A 20,501-nucleotide genomic window follows, 5' to 3' on the forward strand; every position below is an offset into this window, starting at 1 on the left:
AGGCGTCTGAAAGCTGTCATCGTCGTGCGTCAGAACCACGTCTCTCCACCATTCACAGCAAACCTGCAAAAAAAGCCTCCACCAAACAACATCACGAGCGTCAGGGCCCCTGCGGCCGCTGGCTGAGCGAGGTTAACATGGGATTGATGGTGGTGGGGGGGGGAAATCACTTAAAGGGATTAGCGCCTCCATCTGTCTGGATTACAGGGCGAGAGCTTATACCTGTCCATCTGTCGACCTCGAGCTGAGTTACGGAGGAGGCCTCCCTCACTCCACTGGATACTTACTCCTTCAGATTAGGAACTTGACCCAGTGGCTGTGTGGTGCCACTGTTCACTTGGAGTGCAGTTTGACTCCCTGCCAGAGGGAGCAGTGGCCTCATGTACTTCATGTGTTGTGTGCAGACCCAGGCTGTGCTGCAGAATCAGCCTGCAGAGGAAGAAGGTCAGGGTCTAATAAAGAGTCTCTTAGCTGCTGCCAGACAGTAAATCTAGATTTAATTCGCTGTGTAGACGGATCAATAGCACTTTCTCATTAGATCTACATAATAGAGGATTTATAAGGTGTAACTAGCAGCGTCATGAATAGCTAATAAATCTTCTCCCACTGGGGAAACTTAATTAAAGAGCCACATATCTGCCATTCAGTTTGAGAACCTGACAATCAAACGTCATTTATTCAATGAAATAATCTTATTCTTAAACCACTTGTGTGCGTTCACAGAGGAGCCATTGTTACTGATGACTACAGCTGCACTCCTCTGCTCTGAGGAGAAACATCTGCAGTGAAAAAGGCCTGTTGTTCACATTTTGAATAATTTGCCTTAATATAACATTAATATGTGGGATAATTTTCTTTCAACATTTCAGATTGAAGAAAAATTGTGCAAATGTTTGTTTGCTCATTAACAGTTGTTGCATTGATGAATTCAGAGCACACAAGATCTATATACACGGGTCTTTTGTTGGCTCTGTTAGAGGCGGATGTTTCTGCAGCGAAATAAACTGAGGTCAAAGTTCACCCAGATTTTTTTTATCTCACAGGCAGAGAGGGAAGAATGAGGAGGGGGAGGAAGAGGAGGTGGAGGAGGAGGAGGAGGCTGGAGCGATGAGGATTTCGAGGTTATGTGCAGAGAGCGAAGCGTCTGAGGTTTGAGCTGCTCACACCTACACACAGCATGAACCTTGATATCCACCTACACAATGACTGAGTGCACATTCAATCTGGACTCTGCTTCTCTCTCTGCTGTCTCCTTCACACACACACACACACACACACACACACACACACACACACACACTGACAAACATTTCCTCCTGCAATTAGCACTTTACCAGCTCTCCGATAATTCATTCATGTCTGCTCTGGGCCAGTGACTCATTATCTAACCCCTGTCCTCAAAAACAACATCCTCCTGATTCGCCTCCCCTCTCTCCATCCCCGCCCTCTTTATCTGCCTCTCCATCTCCCTCTCAGCTGATGGAGCCTCATTGTGCACAAATAGGCTTATGAGCGTCACTATGGCAACAGAGAATCGTAAAAAGCTGCATAAGCACTTCATCAAGGGCCGAGAACCAATGGCTCCCGTCGGAGATGGCGCCCGCAGCCTCCTCCTGCAACAAGTAAAGGCAGGCCAGAGAGGCTCCTGGGAGGAGGAGGAGGAAGAGGAGGAGGGATGGAGAGAGAGAGAGAGAGAGAGAGAGAGACAGGTGGAGATAATACAGTGTGATCGTCAGAGAGAGAGAAACCATTTCTATTTTCTCTCTCTGCGTTTCATTTAGCCCGTCTCTGGATCTCTGCTCCCCCGACGACTTTTCGGATTCTGCTCCACTGTGGGATTTAGTTTTACAAACTTAAGGAAAAGAAAAAGGAAGAAGAGGAGGTAAGAATTTATTTTATTGTTTACTCTGTTCATTCTCTGGCATTAGAGTAAAGAGCAACAGACTGGACTCAGTAGATGTGACCAGGGAAGGTTCAACATATTCAAAGTGAGCAGCAGGACAGGAAGGAAAAACGTCAGCTGGGAAATTTAAACATTTATTTTCTATATATTGAAAAAACTGAAAAAAAGAAGCAAAGTTCAAACCTGAATATTTTCCTCCATGAGACGACCTATCTCCATATCTACAAATATTTCGTTTGTCAGTGAATCACAAAGTCATTTCAGCAAAACAGAGAAATTAGAGGGTAACAGTTTGAAAATGTCTTTAACCCTTTTTATTTCTCTGGAACACTGAACAATATGATGACAAAAACATGAAACCCTTTTTAAATTCATGGCCAGAACCCTTATTATAGATGTGAACAGGATTTTAAATGACTGAATTGCGAACTTACATCACTCACATCACCACAAGATCTGGTAATGAAATCTCATGGAAGGGGTTCAAGTGTAAATCGTTGATATTTGAGAAAAAACAGAGGGTGTTTGTATTTATCTGGATAATAGATGTGAGATCAATAATGTATGAATGTAATCAGGCGGTTATTTTATTCAGGGTGCTGTGGAGAAGGTTACATTAAATGTTAAAATGTCTAAACATCTTCACTCGTGTTACAGAAACAGAAACTCGTGTTACAGAAACTTCTACTGGGAACAGGCAGTGTGTTGCAGAGTGTTGTAAATCTTCCCCCAGTTTTTATTCTGTTTTACTCACATATTGTAAAGAAGTTTTAATTTGGAGTTTAAGTGAAATTCTGTCTGTCTTCAGTGAATGTAATGTGGTTCAGTGACTGTGTGTCTGTGTCTGACTCCATTTTGAAGCGTTAATCAGCTCAGACTTAGTGAGTGTTGGCTGCAGAGGAGCAGGACCGACACTAATCCCACTGTGTGCTTCTGTCATGAAACTTTTCTCTGCACACGTTCATTATGACAAACCTCAACACGCCACCAACAGATTAACCCAGGACTGAAAGAATGGATAAGAAACTAAATACAAACCGATTAAAAGCCGATGTGTCCAGGTGGAGTAAAGACTTTAAATGCTGCCAAAAAATAAAAGGAATCCGCTTAACGTCTAAGAAGCTGAGAGATTTGAGAACTAAAACCTTTTATTTTGAATTAATGAAGCGTGGTACCATCGTCCTCTGTGATGTTTCATGTTCTTTCATCACAAAAGCCAAAACAAACAAAAGACTCTATTGATGGGAGTGAATTCATCGTCAGTGGGGGGTGAACATGACGCCTGAAGAACACAGAGGAGACAAAGGCAGAGATGTTCTCTTTAGGGAATAAGTCCAGATGTCAGAGGATGTGGTATGAATCAACTAATCATATTTTATTTGTGTAGTCCATATTCACAAATCACAGTTTGTCTCATCGAGCTTCACATCATCATCTCAAAAAATGAATTAAGCAAATGAAGCCAACATTATACTAATATTTGCATGTGTGTCTAAACTGAAGAGAACACAGTGAAAGTGAGAGTTTAACTGTGTAACTGCAAAGCACAAAGGCACACACACTTCAACTACTATTTAATCTTAGTTATATCTCATTACTTTGAATAAGAGCAAGAAATCTAATCTGCAGTGTGCAACAAGCAGTGTGCACAGAATAATCCATTGTGAACTCAGTTAACCTGACTGATCTTAATTTCAACAGGAATATTCTGTGATCTTGTTTAATGAGAGGTCTGATCATGTCGGTCTGTCTCTCCCTCCTCAGTGGACGGTGAAGGAGGACAAGGCCATGGCCTCCTGGTTCAGCTGGAATGAGCCTTACTACCGGAGCCCCCGACGGGACCCTGCAGACGTGGTCACCGACACCCTGATGCTGGAGTTCAGCTGGCAGCTGAAGGAGGCCGAGAGGCAGCAGAGGGAGAGGGAGAGCGAGTACCGGCGCCTCAAGACCGGAGTGGACTACAGCTGGCTGGCCAGCATGCCTCGCTCCTCCTACAGCATCAGCACCGGCGAGAGGCTCAGCCTGGAGGACCTCTGCTCCAAGGTGCCGCCGTCCTGCTGCGGCCTGGTCATACTCAAGTAAGGAGACGCTGACGTGACAATGTGTCAATGATAAGAACTGGAGGAGGAAGTCAGATTAAACAACCGAGGCTTAAAAATGTCAGATGACAATGTATTCAAACAGAAAACTAGATTAAAGTCGTCCTGAGCCTGTTTGAGCAGGAAGCTGCTGAGGTCACGTCTCAGGTGTCTTGTTAGAGTTTGACAGTTTTTTTGTGGTGAGGAAACAGCTTGAAAGGTGTTGATGCAGGTGAGAGGTGAGGAGCCACACACACACACACACACACACACACACACACACACACACGCACGCACACACGCACCAGGGAACATTTAAACAATTAGTAAAGCTGTGATAAAATATGTACAAAGAAAATCCTGTTTAGAACGATATACAAATATAATTTTGTTGCTTTCAATTTAAAGCATTTTATAAATATTAAGAAAATCTAACTTTTATTTTCCTTTTAACAGCATCTCATAATTTCAGAGACGTTTGAATTTTCTACAGAAGTCACAGGTTTGATTCCGACATGCAGCCATCTGCCATCTTAATCCGCCCCAACAATAGAGACAATAAAATGACTCCATATATCCAAAAGAAAGAAGATTAAACCAATCGCCTGTGCATCCACATGTTATTCTTTTTATTATCATTTCTCATCACTCAACCTGCTTTGCTTTGCCCTGTGCAGGTTCCGGGAGGTCATGCAGGCCAACGAGCCCGAGGTGCAGGAGGTGCCGGGCCTGTTCCGTTCCGTCCTCCTCGAGGCTCTGGAGCACCTGAAGGAGGAGCAGGAGGCTCAGCGGCTCACCCGCCAGTGGAACAACAAGCGTGCCATGAGCGTGTCCCTCATAAACTTCAGGTCCAGGATCAAGATCAACCCCTTCGGCAGCACGGTGGGCCTGACCTCCGCTGCGGCCGAGGGCGCCGGGCTGAGCGACCTCAAAACGGTGTCCGAGGACGTGGAGCGAGGGACGGACAGGGAGCTGAGGGTGTGGAGCATGCCCGACTTCAGATACAAAGGAACCAGCAGCAGCAAGGTTGTTTGACGATGGGGCCTTCACGAGACGCTTTGAGCTGGGACAGATGCTGACCTCTGGACCTCTGCTGTTCAACGTCCAGTTTGCACCAGGCAACAGAGGATGAGTCCCATCCTCCTCCTGTGTTTTCGGTATGAGACCACTCAACTCTTGATCTACTGAAAGGACGATGTCAGCTTCTGTACCTCACAAAACAGATATATCAACAATGGAAGGAGTTTCAAGGTTTCAGGAGATTATCACCTGTTTAGATTTTGTAGATTCTTGGTATCTGAGCACGAAGAGATATTTACTGTAGCTTTACACTGATGTTTATCTAATTTTAAGTATTTCATGTTGCAGGAGAAAATGATTGTGTTACGTCAGACTACACAAAATGCCTGAGAGGAGAATGATCTTCGATAGCAGAATGTTTTGCATGAGATTTCTGTCTACAAGTTGCTCTTCAAGTCAAATCATAGATAATCCGTTTTCACGTTTGCATTCTTCAGAGTGAGTCATGCTCTCTCCACTCTGCAGCAGCAGCAGCACGGGGACTCTGCACAATAATTCGTGAACCAAGGTCGACAACCTGAAAGCTTTCATTCTGTTTTTCATTAATGTCACAAAGGAAAAGAGGCAAAGAAACACTTAGTAAATGATAAAGATTTTTTTAAACCAAACATTTCATAGCAAAATCTTTCCAGCAGTTTCTTGTCTATCACACAGTAAAGTTCAACAGTACACGACAGGTTTACTCCATCATTCATATAAAGCTTCCAACTGGTTTGACACAACGAGGGCGAAATGGTGACTGTGTTTTGTTTTTCAGTTTAATAAAATAACTGGTACATAACAGAAGTGACAGACTTTGGGGAATGAATGTCATGAGTGTGTCGTACAGTCATCAAACACAACATAAGAGTAAGTTCTCCTCATTTTAAACAGAATGTACATCAAAAACTAGAATATCAGTTCACACTGATAACACTGTGGTTCCCAAGGCTGAGTTTTACTGTGGAAACATGACATAGGGTTTCCTATTAAAAAAATACACAGTCCTATACGTAGTAAAGTTGACGCAGTCAAAATGTTAGAAATTATTTTACACTTTAAAGGAGAACTTCACCAATTTTACACATTAACATCTGTTAGGTCATGAGGAGAACTGGTGATTGGAGGAAAACAAATTGTAGAAGCTCTTCGTGGCCCCAGAGGGAGTCATGTGGAATCTGATAAATTCCTACAAATTCTCTGAGCTGTGTCAGCACCAGCAAAAACTGAAAATCCAAATAATCTGGTGGTGTGGTCTCTGGCCCCAGCCTGACGGGCCACTGAAAGGGTCGGGCTCAGGGTTGGGTTCAGACACAAATAACAGATTTCCTGTCAGGTAAGGGTCCTTGACTTTTCTCCTTGGTTCGGACAAAAGAATAGCAGCCCGAGTCACACTCAATATCTCTGCATGTAGCTTGAGGCGTGAGGCCACATAGAATAACACTTATCTCTTCGATTCCAAAACTTTGAGAGGCCGAGTTACGATGTGGGTAACGTGGGCAGCAGGTTCTGACAATGAGGACAAATCAAAAGCTCTTGCTTTGCAGCAAAAATTTGAATCATTTAAATAAACTTTCCATGTTGAGTCTAAGTTTAGTGCAATACTAAATTGGTGGAGTCCTCTTTTAAAGCAGTGACCGAATGATTAAACCACATGTAAAGTGGCGGATGAGCCACTTTCACCTTCATATGGTCCATTTGGCCACAGGTAAAATTTCAGATAACAACGCTCAACATTGTCTCATGTCACAAACACTACCAGAGTAAAAGCTGAAGAATTGGGCATCTGGACACCAGCGTCTCAGTTCGCTGCGAGAACAGCAGCTCCTTCCCTCCGTGCAGCTCAGTGCTGCCCCTGTGTGTCTGTTCAAGTTGTATTCATCATCTCTTCTATAGAAAAAAACTTGTTCTCCTGCACCGCTCAGTCGTTGTTTCCTGAGTTCTGCTGACGTGTCCGAGCCTGACCACCACTTGTGGCGTACATGGTGTCATCACAGAGTGGAGTTCAAGAAGTCGAGAAGTTCTGCCCGATTTTTATCCCGCTAAAACAAAAAAGAAAGAGCAGACGTGAGCCAAGACAACCGATACATTCACAAACTATACAAAGAAAAGTTGGTGACTTCCTTGACAGTTTACCTGTTTGTCTTTCTTTGACTTCTTTACCTTCATCTTTATCTTCTTCCCTGAAATCATGCTGTACTTGCCTTTTTTCCTGTCCTTCAAGTACTGAAAGAAAAACAATTGTATGAAAAATAATTACTTGGACCTTCTCCATTAAATATGTAGTATTGCAACATCATATTAGCAGGACTGCACATCTAAATCTCCTTTAATAGCTTTGAGTTAAAAAGATTAAAAGATCATTCTCACTTAATAGAAGATTTGAAAGAGGAACACATGTGACATTTCATTATCTTGAGAATAAGGATGAATATATTTATTCTGTAGGTCACCTTTGAAAGTGGAGAGAACATCTAGTAATTCTGATATTAAAACACATATTATAAATTATATCTACATAGCTAGAAGAGGACTATACATGAGGAGACAACGTATGGATATAATTCCTTGTCCAATGAGAGTGTGTATGGACTGTTACTGAATGTTTCCCTACCTTGGAGATCTGTACAGGTCCCGAGTTTTCCTCTCCTCCTTTTGCTTTCTTGTCTTTTTTACGTTTATGACGCTTTTCTTTCTTCCCTTTCTGGTTCAGAAAACAAAATAAGTTGAAATACTTAGTTTCTCAGTCAGTGAGTAAAAAAATGACTAAAGCCAAATGTGCAGAAAATTACTTTTTTGTGTTGTTTCTCCTTTTTCCTTTTCTTTGATTGCTTTCTAGATTTACTGCGGGATTCTAAAAACCAAAAACATAAAACAAGACATTGAGTCCGATCTGAGCATGGATATTAATAATGTTGTATAATAACGTTAACATTTAAAAAACAACCAAGACATTTGAATGTATTTATTTAAGTGTAGCTGTGTAACTTTGGATGTACACTTACCACTGCTACTCGAACTACTTCGACTGCGGCTGGACGAATGTGATGAACCCGATGAAGACGATGATGATGATGATGAGGAAGATGAAGAGGACGATGAAGACGAACTTGAAGAGGACGATGAAGACGATCTACTGCGGCTGCGCTTCCGCTTCCTTTTTTCTCGCCCTGGAGAAGAAAAACAAAAAGGCACAAAGATAGATGATGTAAATCAGGTATCATCTTGACATTAATCTATTTACAATCGCTCAGAACATCTTTAATCACTGAAATCATATTGTCTTGTAGTATTCTGAGCATAGTTCATGAGCCAAAAATGTGATAAAACACACAATCAACAGATAAAGAGAACATTGAGAACATTTCCATGGATATTGTAATAATATTGTTTTCTTCAGTTCTTGTGGCCATGATAATCAAAGCCCTACATCCAACGCAACATTAACGACGACTTGTGCGTCTTTACCATCACACACAGGCCGAGAAACAGCGACAGGGTGGGTTCTACACTGATTCAAAGTTTGCAGCGATGGTGAGTTTCTGTGTTTGGTGTCGTCTTGCCTCTGCTTGTCGATGTCCTCCTTTCTCTCTCCTCTGTTCTGGAGCTGGAGCTGGACACTCTGCACTCGGCTCTGGTTGACTAGAAACAACAACAAACGTTCAATCAGGGATGGAGCAGAAAGATCCCCCAACCGAATACTGAAACTTGTTTATGAATCGATTGACAGCATCAATAGTTTCAATTGAATCAGGAACAAACACTGATCCCTGACATATTGTCTCAGATCAGAGCTTCAGACATGTTCTCTGTAGTGGTGACTCTCATTAACACGTGTGTGATAACGTCAGAGACAGAACAGGAAGTTATTATCCTCTAATGATTCATTCTCTGACTCACGTGAAACTACATTAGCTGCATTTACCAATAAACACGTATCGATAGCTATGTATCGATAGCCATGTATCGATAGCTGTGGGTGTTCTCATACAACTATCATGCAGGAAGTGTTATAATTCGAGCAGAGCCACATAAACATTCGAGGATTTGAATCTTTAATCCGTTATTCGTTGTTTCTCTGGTGTTTCAGCAACAGGACTGTGCGAAGCTAAATCTAAAAAACGCTTCAGGAGATTAAATAAACTACTAAACCTGGTGAAATGAGAGGCCGTGCACTCACCATGGCTTCAACTGAACACAGAGAAGGTATCACACAGGTACTGACATTCCCGCGGTTCGGAAAAACATCGCGAAATGTCTATTTATTGTCGGTTGTTTCTGTTAAATTAGCGTTAGCTCGAGTTCTGGGCGGACATTTTGTTTCCCCTGATGCACCGCGGCTGATGACGATACAAACCAGGAAGCAGAAACTGCACAAAGCCCGTGTCAGCGCCCCCCAGCGGCGACGGAGCGGAAACAGCAGCTCGTGAAGCATGTGTCGATTTGTTTGTTCGATGAAAAGAAGTTTTAAAAAAAGTAAGTGAAGAGTTGAAGATACTCGATGTTTTTAAATCTGTCACCAGCTGCGATGAAGGAAACAAGTTCTGATCTCTAACTGTAAGTTTCCTGAAAGTCACTTATTGAATTTAACCAAACCACTGGACAGAATTAATTTAAGGCTGGAGAAGATTCTACATAATTAACATTAAACCCAGGGGGGAAATATTGTCTGAGCAAAGTTTCATGACAGTCCATCCAAAGGCTGTTCAGGAATTACAAAACCACCCCTGAAGCTCTAGATGTTAATTCAGGGAATGAATCATCATCCATCATTTACCAACTCAACTGTTGATCAAACCCAGATCCCTCTTGCTGTAAGACGGCGCTAACCACTGCATCACAGTGCCGCTGGTCTCTGCATGAGAAAAGTCCAGTATCTGTTTTCTAATAGGAGGGTACGAGTGTCTGTCCTTTTGAGAAGTAGTCTACATTTTGGCAGGTTTGGAAACTGAACCATCCATCCATCCTCTTGGGTCGGGTTGCTGTGGCGGCAGGCAAACCAGGGTAATCCAGATAAATCTAGCTTATCCTGGGAGATCCAGAGGCCTTCCCAGGTCAGATGGGATTTATATCCTTCCAGTGAATTCTCATTCTGCCCTGGGGTCTCCTCCCGGTTGCACATTCCCAGAAAACCTCCAAAGCCAGCTGCCCAGGAGACATCGTGACCCACCTCAACTGGCTCCTTTTGATGCAAAGGAGCAGCGGCTCCACTCCAGGCTCCATACCAGTGTGGAGTAATGTGATGCAGCAATTTGTGGTTTTCAAACCGCAAATAGACCTCAACTGAAGAACGTTACATAGCAGAAGGAAAGAAATCAAGCCTGGCCGAACACTATGATTGGTAGTTTTGCACCTAACAGTTTTCTGTGGAAATATGTGGAAACTTGTTCTTGATCCGGCAGGAGCACCGGCACCAAGTCCGCAAAAGGTGGAAAAGGGGCGTCATGTGGTTCAACAGATGAAGGTGCAGGATACTGTGGCCTGATAAAGCAACGCACACATGATCGTAAATATGTTGTTTTTGACTGAAACATCTCCCCTGACCTCAATGAGACCTATTCTTTAAAACACGTGTGTGAATTCACATTTAAGAAAATGGAGGCTTGTGAAGATCATGATGGAGAGAATAGAGTACACATGAGAGAAACACCCTATACGTATGAGAAAAGAAAGAGGACATTGAGATATTAGAATGAGAGCGAAGCAGAGGCAGGAAGGAGCGAGAGACGGCGAAATACAGCAACAAAAAAGGGAGGAGAGGGAGAATGCCCTTGAACATCCCCTCCTGAAAGGATTTTCCACAGGATGGCCCACTGAAGAGGAGGCTGCTGCTGTTCAGCAGCAGCCTCCTCTTCAGCAGCTACCTCCTGTGGCCAGTCCGAGTACGACAACCCCCAAAAGAACCAACCCCAGGCTCAAGGTGAAGGCTCTGCACAGACACCCTTTATATACTCTACCTTCCCGTCAATAGTGAGAAAACTGGTGTTTTCTGTCAAATTCTGAGGGTGTGGTGTGGCAAGGCAGAGTCATTTTGCGACTGTTGCTGTAAGGATCAACTGGCATCGGCTCAGGGTCGTTCAAAATAATGCCCTCACTTTCCATGAATTTCTGTTTAGACATAGACAGGGTGTATTTTCAACAACTGACGGGTACATATTAAACATACTGTAAAAAAATAAAGATCAATCAAACAGGTTGTACCATTGTAAACTCATCGCAATTTGTGATGTGGTACTTGTGCCCATACACCACCAGGTCTATGCCAAGGTTGAGGTCTTTATACTCGTAATGCTCTCCTCGTTCATTCTTGGGCACACGCTGTCGTTTCAACCGTTTCCCCTGCGATAACCCAGAGTTCTCCACTATGGGCTCATAGATGTACATGCTGTCATCAGAATCAGAATCAGAATTCTTTTATTTGCCAGGTATGTTTGCACATACAGGAAATTGCCTTGGTGTCATTGGTGCACTACTTATGTACATAAAACAACAATATAAAAAACAATATATAAGAAATTGAATAAAATAAAATAGAATAAAATAAAATAAAATAAGGTAGTAGTATATAATTACAGGGCGTACACGGTACACCTCGTCAGGGGAAAACTGGACATCCTCCTTAAAGTATGCATAGAAGCGCAGCACCTACAAGACAAAAGTTTGGTGAACAGACAAACAAGGGATTAATTAGTCAGGTTACACAGCAACAAACACCATCAAACACTATTCTAAGTCTTCAAAGTTGTACCATACCTTCTTGTCTAAGGTCACGTAAGCTGGTACGAATTGTTTACGCGGGCTCTTGTATGAGGAGCCATGAGTCATGTCCGGTGTTTTGAAGGTCCGCTTGTTGATCTCCTGCTGGATCACTTGCTCTGACAGAAGAGGATCCTGCCCGATGCCAACAGTGGGGTCACGGGGCAGAGCGAAGCCGTTCTTGTACGTGAGAGTCTGTGATCGATGGAAGGCAGACTTCTGCAGAGAATGATCATTAAGAAGTACATGCGTTAGATTTTTTAAATCCTGTAAATAGATATAAATCAATTCAAGAATCCAATTAAATTGAAGTCCAATTAACATGGTATGTGATCCTATTGTTACAATACATACAACAGCACTAAACTACATAAAAACCTGTCTGACACACAACCAAAGGAGTGGACAGAAAAGAACCAGTACAAGATAAATAATTTGAATATAATATTTTTCATGTTTACTAGTAAACGTCTCTACCTGACAACACTGCAACAGAGAATTTTAGCTTGGTCATTTGTATAGACACTTTTGTTTCAGATCCCTCTGTCAACTCTGCAGTTGATAGAAAGTTAAAATTTATATATTCAAATTTGCTTAAACTGGAGGAATGCAGAAAGTAAACTGTAAATATTATATAACTTCAGTTTTGCTAACTTTACTGAAACATTAAACCCTCATGTTATGTAGACTTAAATACGCTTTAAATTAAAAATAATAGCTAGTTTCACTTTGGCATAAAAAACGTAAAAAACAGAGAGAAGTTAAGAGACTGAAACTAGAACCGGTTCATTTTCTGCCTCTGTGTTGATAGCTGTATGGATCAGAGTTTATAATGGTTACAGAAGGAATTTACTCTACCTTCCCGTCCATAGTGAGAAACTGGTGTTTCTTGTCAAATTCTGAGGGTGTGGTGTGGCAAGGCAGAGTCATTTTGCGATTGTTGGACAAATACCTCTTCATGTATTGCAACCAGTTTATTTATTGTGTTATGAAATACTCTTCAAAGGTTCATATTCTTATGCATAGATTTATTGAGCAGGGAACAACACTGAGGGCAATCTAGCCTTCACTGGCATCACTCGGATGGCTCCTCTACTTCATCACCTGATTAAAAAAAGAAAAGTTAGTGCTTACTTTGCTGAGTATTGTATCAGTGCATTTAAAAAAGGTGACACCAAGTATCCCTGACAAACAAGTAATAGAGATTATTAGCTGACTATTTAACCATTTTGTTCACCTGGCTGGTTATTCGCTGCCCCTTCACCCAGCTTCTGACGCAAAGAGTCCAGCGTCTGAGAAGGGATCTGGCTTGATATGGACTCCAGGTATGTAAGGACGTATTGGTCAGCATTGGTCAGCACAAAGCGGTGGCCGAAAACTAAAGTAACAGACACGACAAAGAAGAGAGAGGTGACATTAGCTGAGCTTTCGCTCTTTGGTATCAATCCCCATACTCAAACTCAAATTAAAATTGCAGGGTCAACAATTCCTAGTTTGGATACAGGTTAATGTGTTCAGAGAGAGTTGTGCTGGTTGTAATAATGAGCTACACATCCTAGTTGACTCTGTAGTATCTGAGTAAGCAATCCTTTTGTAAACCCAGACTGTGATGCTCACCATCCACAGTGGCTCCAATAGCAAAGTCTGCAGGTGAGTAGAAGTCAGGATTATCCACAGTAGAGCCCGGCTTGGGGATGCGTGTCTTTTTCAGGAACATGCCACTGATGATACCTGAGTTGCGAGTGGGGTTCTCAAAAATACTGATCATGTCGTTGGACAGGAAGTAAGACAGAATAAAACGTCGGCCTTCGTCTGTGGGATTCTGTGAGTCCTGGAATCAATAACATAGGGACAGCTTAACATAACAGAGAAATATGTCTTGTCTCTCTCCTTATTAGCATGGCTTTGAATCTTGTCTTGTTAATCAATAAAATGATTTTAGAGTTACACTTCTTGGGTAATTTTTCTGCATCCTGGATTGGACCAAACGGCACAAACCCATTGACTCACCAGTGTGGCACTGTAGCACAACACTTTGTTATTGTTCTCCAGCATCTTCATCACATCCTTTTTCGGAGGCTTGGGAATCAGAGCCGAACAATTCTGGAGAGAATCTTCAAGTGAACCAAAACCATTGTAGGGAGGAACCTCCTGTAGATGTGGACAGCATGGACATGAGAGGTTTATGGACAAGAGATAATAGTAACCACAACACAAGTACCCACAGGCAGGTCAGTGATGACATTGACATGTGAAAGAAAAGATGAAGACAGATAATATAATTCTCACCTTCTTCCTGTCCACATCAACCGTCTTTTGTACTTCAATGGGTTTCATATCCATGTCAGGGTGGTTGGTTTGGAAATAATCTTTAGTGAAGTCATCACAGTCATACAGCAAGAAGGGACGACCCAGCAGCTTCACTGTGTGACCCACCTGGAAGTCTTTGGGGGAGTAGTACTCGTCCACCTCATCCTTTGAGACCTGCAGCACACAGCTGGGGAACGGCTCTGAAAGGAAATAAGACAAGAAGACTTATGCAGTGACTCAATAATGAAAATGCCATGATATTATCATTAATTGTTCATTTATTTATTTTAAAATGCCTTTACTTTTACATCTCCATACCACTGCAACTGCTTCCTCATACAAATTCCAGTCAGCAGTTCAGTTTAGCTTCAGTTGAGCAGAAATTGAAACTGCTGTTGGGACCTGGTATTGTGAACCATAGTTCACAGGGCTTACATGTGTAGCCAAAAGCCTGACCACATGTCTCCTTGATTCTAAAGACACAGGAGAGCTTCGAGAACTCAGTCTCCCAGGGTTCTTCATCTTCACACATAGTTGTTAAAATTGCTCCTGGAAACGACTCTCAACCACTATTGGTCACTGTGTGCCCCATGTAAAAGCCAAGCTTCCCCTTTCCACATTTATTGAATGCCCTAAAGCACACCATTTAATGGTGCCAAGCTTAAGGTAGAATAATCACAACACTGCATTTTCCAGTCTCACGACTTTGCATCTTACGTGGTTTGAGTTTCTTGTGCAGCTTCTGTCGGCGCATCACGAACGGGAAGGGATCACGACCACTATTGGGTTCATGGGCCTCTCTGATCTCCACTGTGTCATCTGCAAGGTAATAGCGGATGGTAACTGTCCTGGTTTCCTTGTGCAGACAATCAGCGTCATCCCACAGGGCGAAAAAACACAGCACCTGAACAGAGAGAAGAATACACATGCAGCTCATGTTTTCAAAGTGTTTGAATAGATGTTACTGTACTCTAGTTTCTGTGTTGATAGCTCTCTGGATCAGAGTTTTTAATGGCTACCCAGGGAGTTAGGAGTGGAGGGAATTTACTCTACCTTGCCGTCCATAGTGAGAAACTGGTGTGTGTGATCGAAAGCGGAGGGTGTGGTGTGGCAAGGCAGAGGGATTTTGCGACTGTTGCTGTAAGGATCAACTGGCATCGGCTGAGGGTCGTTCAAAATAATGCCCTCACTTTCCATGAATTCCTGTTTAGACATAGACAGAGTGTATTTTCAACAACTGACAGGTACATATTAAATATACTGTTAAAAATCAAAAAGGTTGTACCATTGTAAACTCATCGCAGTGTGTGATGTGGTACTTGACCCCATACACCACCAGATCTATGTCAAGGTTGAGGTCTTTATACTCGTAATGCTCTCCTCGTTCATTCTTGGGCACACGCTGTCGATTCAACCGTTTCCCCTGCGATAACCCAGAGTTCTCCACTATGGGCTCATAGATGTACATGCTGTCATCCTCTAGGTAGTAGAATATCATCACAGGGCGCACACGGTACACCTCGTCAGGGGAAAACTGGACATCCTCCTTAAAGTATGCATAGAAGCGCAGCACCTACAAGACAAAAGTTTGGTGAGCAGACAAACAAGGGATTAATTAGTCAGGTAACACTGTTCTAAGTCTTCAAAGTTATACCTTACCTTCTTGTCTAAGGCCACATGAGCTGGTACAAACTCTTCAGGATGACTCTTGTATGAGGAGCCATGATTCACGTCCGATGATTCGAAGGTCAGCTTGTTGATCTCCTGCTGGATCAGTTGCTCTGACAGAAGAGGATCCTGCCCGATGCCAACAGTGGGGCGACAGGGCAGAGCGAAGCCGTTCTTGTACATGAGAGTCTGTGATTGATGGAAGGCAGACTTCTGCAGGGAATGATCATTGAGATGAACAGGCGTTAGATTTTTTTTAAATCTGATAAATACAAACCCAGGAATCTCATTGAATTGAAGTTGAAATACTGTACTACGTAAATACCTGTGTGACACAAAACGGAGTGGACAGAAAAATACAGGTAAATAATTGGAATGAATTATTTTTTAAACGTCTCTACTTTAGGACACCTCAACGGAGAATTGTATCCTGGTAATCTGTATAAAAAATTTATTTCAGATTTTAACTCAAGTCATTAATTTCCCTCTGTTGTAGACAGCTGAAATTAAAATTGATCTTAAAGTGGAGGAATGCAGGAAGAACACAAGGATGACAGAAGTAATTATTATATAACTTCAGTTTGTCTAACATTAGCTGAACGTTAAATCGTTGCGTTATGTCAATTTAAATACGTTATTAGTTCAACTAGGTAGTTTTACTTTAAGTCATTAACGTAACAACCGTACGTACCGTCACATCCCGGAATGTGTATCCAGGTAAGAAGGGTAATCCGTGTTCGTTCCAGTTCCAAGACATCGCTCCAAGTAAACTTTTCCCGGGTTATAGAACTATTTCTGCAGCTGTATAAAAGGACAAACTAACTATAACTATAGAAACTGCTGCTGCTGCTGCACGACAGCGCCGACGTGTGTGGTCTCCATGGAAACAGGACAACAAAAACCCGAAATGCATTACGTTTTAAAAAGTTCTACAAATATATATATATATATATATATATAAATATATATATAACAAAATGAAGAGTCAAAAAAGTAAAAACTGATGTGATTATAAAAATTGAAAATAGTCTGCATGTCCTTTTCAACTATAGGCCTACATGATTTGAATTTGTATATACTATATATATTCAGTTCTGACTTTAACTTCTAGAATCAATGAAATTTATCAGAATTATTCTCTTTAGGTCGTGTAAATAAATAATTTGGTGATTTTAAGCTGTAGAATTTACACAACCAGTGAAGCCTTCAAACTACCACCAGGGGGCGAGCAAAGCCAATAAATCTTCCTAGATAGAAATGCACACAGGTCATGATATAAGTATAAAAGCTCATGATTACCTCATTGTACTGTTTTATAAATATCTATAGTTGTGTGAAGAAAATCAATAATATAAGATCAATGCAAAATATAATAACATAAAGAAATGTGACAAAGAGTGGATTAGTTATTTTTGAACAGTTTATTCCAAGCACAGGAGTCATATTTTGGTCTCACTTCACCAGCTAGTGGCACATTTGAATCCCATTCAAACACAAGAACTGTCTTTATTAAAAATATACTACATTGAGTGGCAGTCTTTATGTGGATGACCCCTAATATGTCCTGTGTACTCTCAGTTAAAACTCCAACCAAGCTTCTTTTTCTTTTCTTAAATGAAAACTATAATTATTTCTATGCTTGAATCCAGGGCAGCACAAAAACACAGAGTTGGATTGATAATAGCTTATATTGTGATTAAACTGGCGACTTGATTTACGAGGAGCAAATGCTGCAGCGCTCGTTCCTTCTTCAGACGGCCATGACCAGGCGATCACCACGAGCATCTGTGAAGCACAGGTTATCTTTGAAAAGAAGAAGGCCAACATCTGACATTCACTATAATCTGTGAGAAAAATAGTTTCCAACAAATCCACTTTAACAACAATTGCCATATTTACGACATTTACATCTGATGAGACGAAGTGCAACTTTTGACATTTGAGACATTCAGCTTTTACACATGCTCCACTCCAGCAACAGTTCAACGAGAATACATGTACGACGAGATAAATTTGGTGTTTTCCAATTCATAAAATCCTTTGACCAGTTTCTGAGTGATAACAGCAGCTGCACTCTTGAAAACGGTCACTTCATAGATAGAGAAGGCACTGCAGTGTGAATTAAACATCGCGTATCAAAAATAAGGTTAAATCGCTTAATCATCCTCTTTGAGGCTCTTTATATGACATCTTTAATTTTTATTTTATGTTAATGCTGACACAGCTGTTCAAATGGGCCGATCCCCTTCTTACGAAGCGAAAACATCACTCAAAGAAACACAGAAACACGAGGATTGCATCCCTGAGGTGCCAGACAACCTTCGCCAAGTATAAAAATAGCTCATAACAAACCATACTTGTGAACAAAATAATACACAACATCAATAAACTATTAAATATCATAAAATATATTTCATAAGGGTTGAGATGAATTTCCCCCCAAAAAATATCTTTTGGTTTCATAAAGTTCAAAAGGCAGCATGGTTTTTTTTCCCCACTGTGGAGAGATTGTCTTACATCGTCCAGTACGCTGCGTTCAGCTGACACTGCCCCCTCCGTTAAAGTCCACACTTAAATACTGGAGGGTTCTTCTGAGCGTAAAGCCCCGAGTGTCTCTTGCAGCTGCTCTGCGTTCTGTATAGAACAGACCCATCTGAGGCCCTGGTCCTTCAGTCACCATGTATTCTCTGTGGGCCAGTGTGAAGCAGCCGACCCCATATATCCCCCACTTCAAAAAGGCCTGCGGAGGTCACGGGTAAGGCAGTGTAGCCTTTCACCCTCTCTTTCAGTGGAGAGAAGCGGCGGAGAGGTGAGCTTACCATGCAGAGAGCTTATTCTCTTACTAAATGGGGTATAGCTTATGATACCCAGAGGAATATGTCAACCGGCAGAGAGGGAGGGCTTTCTTTCCAGGTCTGCAGTAACTTCCACTGTTCTCACGAGCGAGTCCACAGTTGGCCTTGTCAGGGCCTCGCCTCCAAGCCAAGTGCGTCCTAAAATGTGTTCAAGTCATATAATCTTCCTAGGAAAAGCCTCAGTAATACCGATTGAGGCTCCGTGTCCCAGGGATGTCCGGTTGCCCGTTCATCCAGATCTCCCGGATGATCCGCTCCCTCTCCTCGAGCCTCTGCGCCCTCTCCAGCTCTTCCGCCGACGTGAACACGTTCATGTTGAGCGTGCGCTCGAACCGTCGGTGTCTCCGCGCCGACAGGTCTGAGGTGGTGTCCCAGTCCGAGTCCGAGTCGCTGGAGTCGGATGACGAGTCGGCGGGACGGGGACGTTTCTTGGCGGGGGGCTGCTTGCGGGGCTTGCAGTCAGTGCGACAGGAGATCTGGACCACCAGCGCGAAGAGTGTGAGGAAAAGGCCCAAACACACGCCGCAGACGAAGAAGAGCGCTGCCCTCTCTGGGTGGTCTGAAAGAGAAGGAGAACAGGAAAATGAGCGAAGGAAATTCAACTTGTAGTGGAGCTCTTACAGAAAACATCAAACATGTAATTGGATCTCTCTGAACGATGTTGGGTCTCCTTATTTTCCTCTGACCTGTTCAGCTGATCCGTCATGAAATACTTCACTTGATGTCTCACTCGCTGTAATGAACACTGGCTGCGGACTCAAAGCTCATATGACTCACTTCCCTGGCTTGGTGTTTTGGTTTGGTTATGTCTCACAAATCCTGTTAACCGTGGTACATTCTTTACTCCTCCTCAAACACAGTGAATAAGACAGAGCTGCTCCTCCTCTTCTCCACAGTATAATCTGTCTTTCATTGTGGTTCTGAAGCAAAATGACCCATATTGCATCAATCACAGACTTAGGTGTGATACTGTGAAGCGGCTGCTGCGTCCTGCAGACTTTCCCTCCAGAGCATCACTCATATTAGGGTCCGTCTCATGAATGAATCTACACAGCTCCTGCTCCAGGTCTTCCTCGGTCCATACATACACTACATCGTTGCAGATCCAGGATCGCGGCTGCGGCCACATTGATCATCTGTCAGATTTTTTCTTTTGTATAAATACTTTAAACACTGATACAAGGAATATCCAAACACCCAAAAATTCTCCTGTCTCTGATTTGCTTTACCAGCTACCTGAAACAGGTGACTGATGGTGTGTGTGTGTGTGTGTGTGGTCATTAACTTCTCTCAACATCTGCATTCCTCTGGCCCACATTTACCAACAACTCTGTCCAACGAAAAAGGAAACGGGGGATTTTATCCAAATAAAAACTCACCACACACACGAATTTCTCTGATTTCATTCGGCCGAGAAGGAATCAATAATGACAATGATGTTGTAACATTAGTTCCCTGCAGCAGAATTTCATCTTTAAAAAAACAAAGAAGGTGAGAGGTTCGATATCCGTCTCTGCCCACGTCATGTGTGGCACAATACTTTGATTTTGATTGATCCCCACCTGATACATAGGTGAAGGCTGCCAGTGCGTTGCTGATGAGAGCCATGTTGGCACTGGGGGTGGAGTTGATGATGGGATTCATGTCTCTGGGCCGCAGCACACTTTCTTCTCCTCCTCCTCCTCCTCCTCTTCCTCTTTCTGCGTCTGAAGCCTTCTCCTCGTTGGGGTTTGTTTCCCTGATCTTCTTCTTATCTGAAAAAGTCAACGGAGCAGGAAACTCAAGTTTATTTGAATTATTTCTTCAGGCAAAGATGTTTTTGAAAATGTCTATATGTGGATACACTCTGAGATCATATTATGTGGTCCCCTG

The 20,501-nt window shown here is 42.5% G+C and overlaps 4 protein-coding genes across 6 annotated transcripts in view; 1 reads left to right on the forward strand and 3 right to left on the reverse strand.

Moving 5' to 3' along the window:
- The first annotated feature begins 1,682 nt into the window (after window positions 1-1,682).
- On the forward strand, window positions 1,683-5,847 carry rd3 (retinal degeneration 3, GUCY2D regulator). The gene is made up of 3 exons (XM_020097814.2): window positions 1,683-1,882; window positions 3,668-3,981; window positions 4,659-5,847. Exons 2-3 carry the CDS (start codon window positions 3,692-3,694, stop codon window positions 5,014-5,016), a joined length of 648 nt encoding a protein of 215 aa, XP_019953373.2. The 5' UTR covers window positions 1,683-1,882; window positions 3,668-3,691; the 3' UTR covers window positions 5,017-5,847.
- On the reverse strand, window positions 5,802-9,398 carry LOC109636211 (protein FAM133). 2 transcript variants are annotated; one of them, XR_011239382.1, is made up of 7 exons: window positions 9,221-9,382; window positions 8,509-8,682; window positions 8,046-8,210; window positions 7,833-7,894; window positions 7,655-7,744; window positions 7,177-7,266; window positions 5,802-7,082 (listed from the first exon to the last, which is right to left on the reverse strand). XR_011239382.1 is itself a non-coding variant. In XM_020097815.2 (7 exons), the coding sequence occupies exons 1-7, from the start codon at window positions 9,221-9,223 to the stop codon at window positions 7,032-7,034; spliced, it is 540 nt and encodes a 179-aa protein (XP_019953374.2). In that variant the 5' UTR covers window positions 9,224-9,398; the 3' UTR covers window positions 5,802-7,031. The 2 variants fall into 2 exon arrangements, 1 of the variants encoding a protein (XP_019953374.2); XM_020097815.2 differs by having other exon boundaries at window positions 8,604-8,682; window positions 9,221-9,398.
- A 3,405-nt stretch (window positions 9,399-12,803) lies between these two features.
- efhc1 (EF-hand domain (C-terminal) containing 1) lies at window positions 12,804-16,650 on the reverse strand. The gene is made up of 10 exons (XM_020097511.2): window positions 16,466-16,650; window positions 15,766-15,987; window positions 15,392-15,679; window positions 15,160-15,309; window positions 14,824-15,010; window positions 14,086-14,306; window positions 13,807-13,947; window positions 13,414-13,627; window positions 13,034-13,174; window positions 12,804-12,900 (listed from the first exon to the last, which is right to left on the reverse strand). The coding sequence occupies exons 1-10, from the start codon at window positions 16,529-16,531 to the stop codon at window positions 12,872-12,874; spliced, it is 1,659 nt and encodes a 552-aa protein (XP_019953070.2). The 5' UTR covers window positions 16,532-16,650; the 3' UTR covers window positions 12,804-12,871.
- A 773-nt stretch (window positions 16,651-17,423) lies between these two features.
- LOC109635938 (protein eva-1 homolog C) overlaps window positions 17,424-20,501 on the reverse strand; it is a 213,771-nt gene continuing 210,693 nt past the window's right edge. For both annotated transcript variants that reach the window (XM_069515164.1, XM_020097421.2), the window contains 2 exons: window positions 20,192-20,383; window positions 17,424-19,188 (listed from right to left, as the gene is read on the reverse strand). In XM_069515164.1, the coding sequence (XP_069371265.1) occupies window positions 18,809-19,188; window positions 20,192-20,383 (572 nt within the window). In that variant the 3' untranslated portion in view covers window positions 17,424-18,808. The remainder of the gene's footprint in view (window positions 19,189-20,191; window positions 20,384-20,501) is intronic.

The sequence above is a fragment of the Paralichthys olivaceus genome, chromosome 19, assembly GCF_024713975.1.
Source record: "Paralichthys olivaceus isolate ysfri-2021 chromosome 19, ASM2471397v2, whole genome shotgun sequence".
Classification (NCBI taxonomy): Eukaryota; Metazoa; Chordata; class Actinopteri; order Pleuronectiformes; family Paralichthyidae; genus Paralichthys; species Paralichthys olivaceus.